At 67.5% G+C, this 662-nt stretch overlaps 3 protein-coding genes across 3 annotated transcripts in view; 2 read left to right on the top strand and 1 right to left on the bottom strand.

The window, feature by feature from the left end:
* Positions 1-256, bottom strand: part of JAK3 (Janus kinase 3) — a 10,499-nt gene extending 10,243 nt beyond the window's left edge. The window contains 1 exon segment of the mRNA XM_009279871.1: positions 52-256. Within this exon segment, the coding sequence (XP_009278146.1) occupies positions 52-256 (205 nt within the window).
* Positions 1-662, top strand: part of CCDC124 (coiled-coil domain containing 124) — a 34,285-nt gene that overhangs the window by 5,585 nt on the left and 28,038 nt on the right. The gene's annotated exons all lie outside the window — the stretch shown is intronic.
* The window catches only part of SLC5A5 (solute carrier family 5 member 5), a 13,343-nt gene continuing 12,935 nt past the window's right edge, over positions 255-662 (top strand). The window contains exon 1 of the mRNA XM_009279870.1: positions 255-334. Coding sequence (XP_009278145.1) covers positions 255-334 — 80 coding nt within the window. The remainder of the gene's footprint in view (positions 335-662) is intronic.

Genomic DNA, 662 nt, shown 5'->3' with positions numbered 1-662 from the left:
GAGCCCCCGGCCGGTGCCCCGAGCCTGCTGGCGCCGGGGGACGATGCTCACCGCAGGCTTTGGCGGCACGGACGCACAGCTCCTCGGCCGTGTACTCGCCGAAGGTGAAGGTGAGGACGCCGGCAGCAGTGCTGGGGGGGCTGCGCGCGGCGGGCGCCCGGTGGTACAGGTACACCTGGAGGGTGCTGGTCTCGGTGGAGGAGAGGCTGCAGGAGCGCTCCCCGATCAGCGGGGTGTCCTCGCCCAGCGGGGCCATGGCGGGCGCTGCAAGGACAGGGGGAGCTCAGCTGGCAGCACGGTCCCCTGGTAGCGGTACCGTCATGTCCCCCCCTGGGTGTGACCCCCGTGTGGGGCAGGACCTTGCCCCACATGTGCCTTTCCCCATGCATTTCCCTCGGCATCCTCCCTGGGGTAAAGCCCCGCAGCCAAGCCTGCAGCATCTCGAGAGCTGGGGTCAGCCCGTCCTGGGAAGGATGAAGGGGAAACTGAGGCACACAGCTGTTTCTCCGGGTATGTGATGTGCCTTTCCCCATGCATTTCCCTCGGCATCCTCCCTGGGGTAAAGCCCCGCAGCCAAGCCTGCAGCATCTAGAGAGCTGGGGTCAGCCCGTCCTGGGAAGGATGAAGGGGCAACTGAGGCACACAGCTGTTTCCGGGGATGT

Source organism: Aptenodytes forsteri, unplaced genomic scaffold (genome assembly GCF_000699145.1).
Source record: "Aptenodytes forsteri isolate BGI_AS27 unplaced genomic scaffold, ASM69914v1 Scaffold147, whole genome shotgun sequence".
NCBI classification, from domain to species: domain Eukaryota; kingdom Metazoa; phylum Chordata; class Aves; order Sphenisciformes; family Spheniscidae; genus Aptenodytes; species Aptenodytes forsteri.
This window is presented reverse-complemented; position numbering and strand designations above follow the sequence as displayed.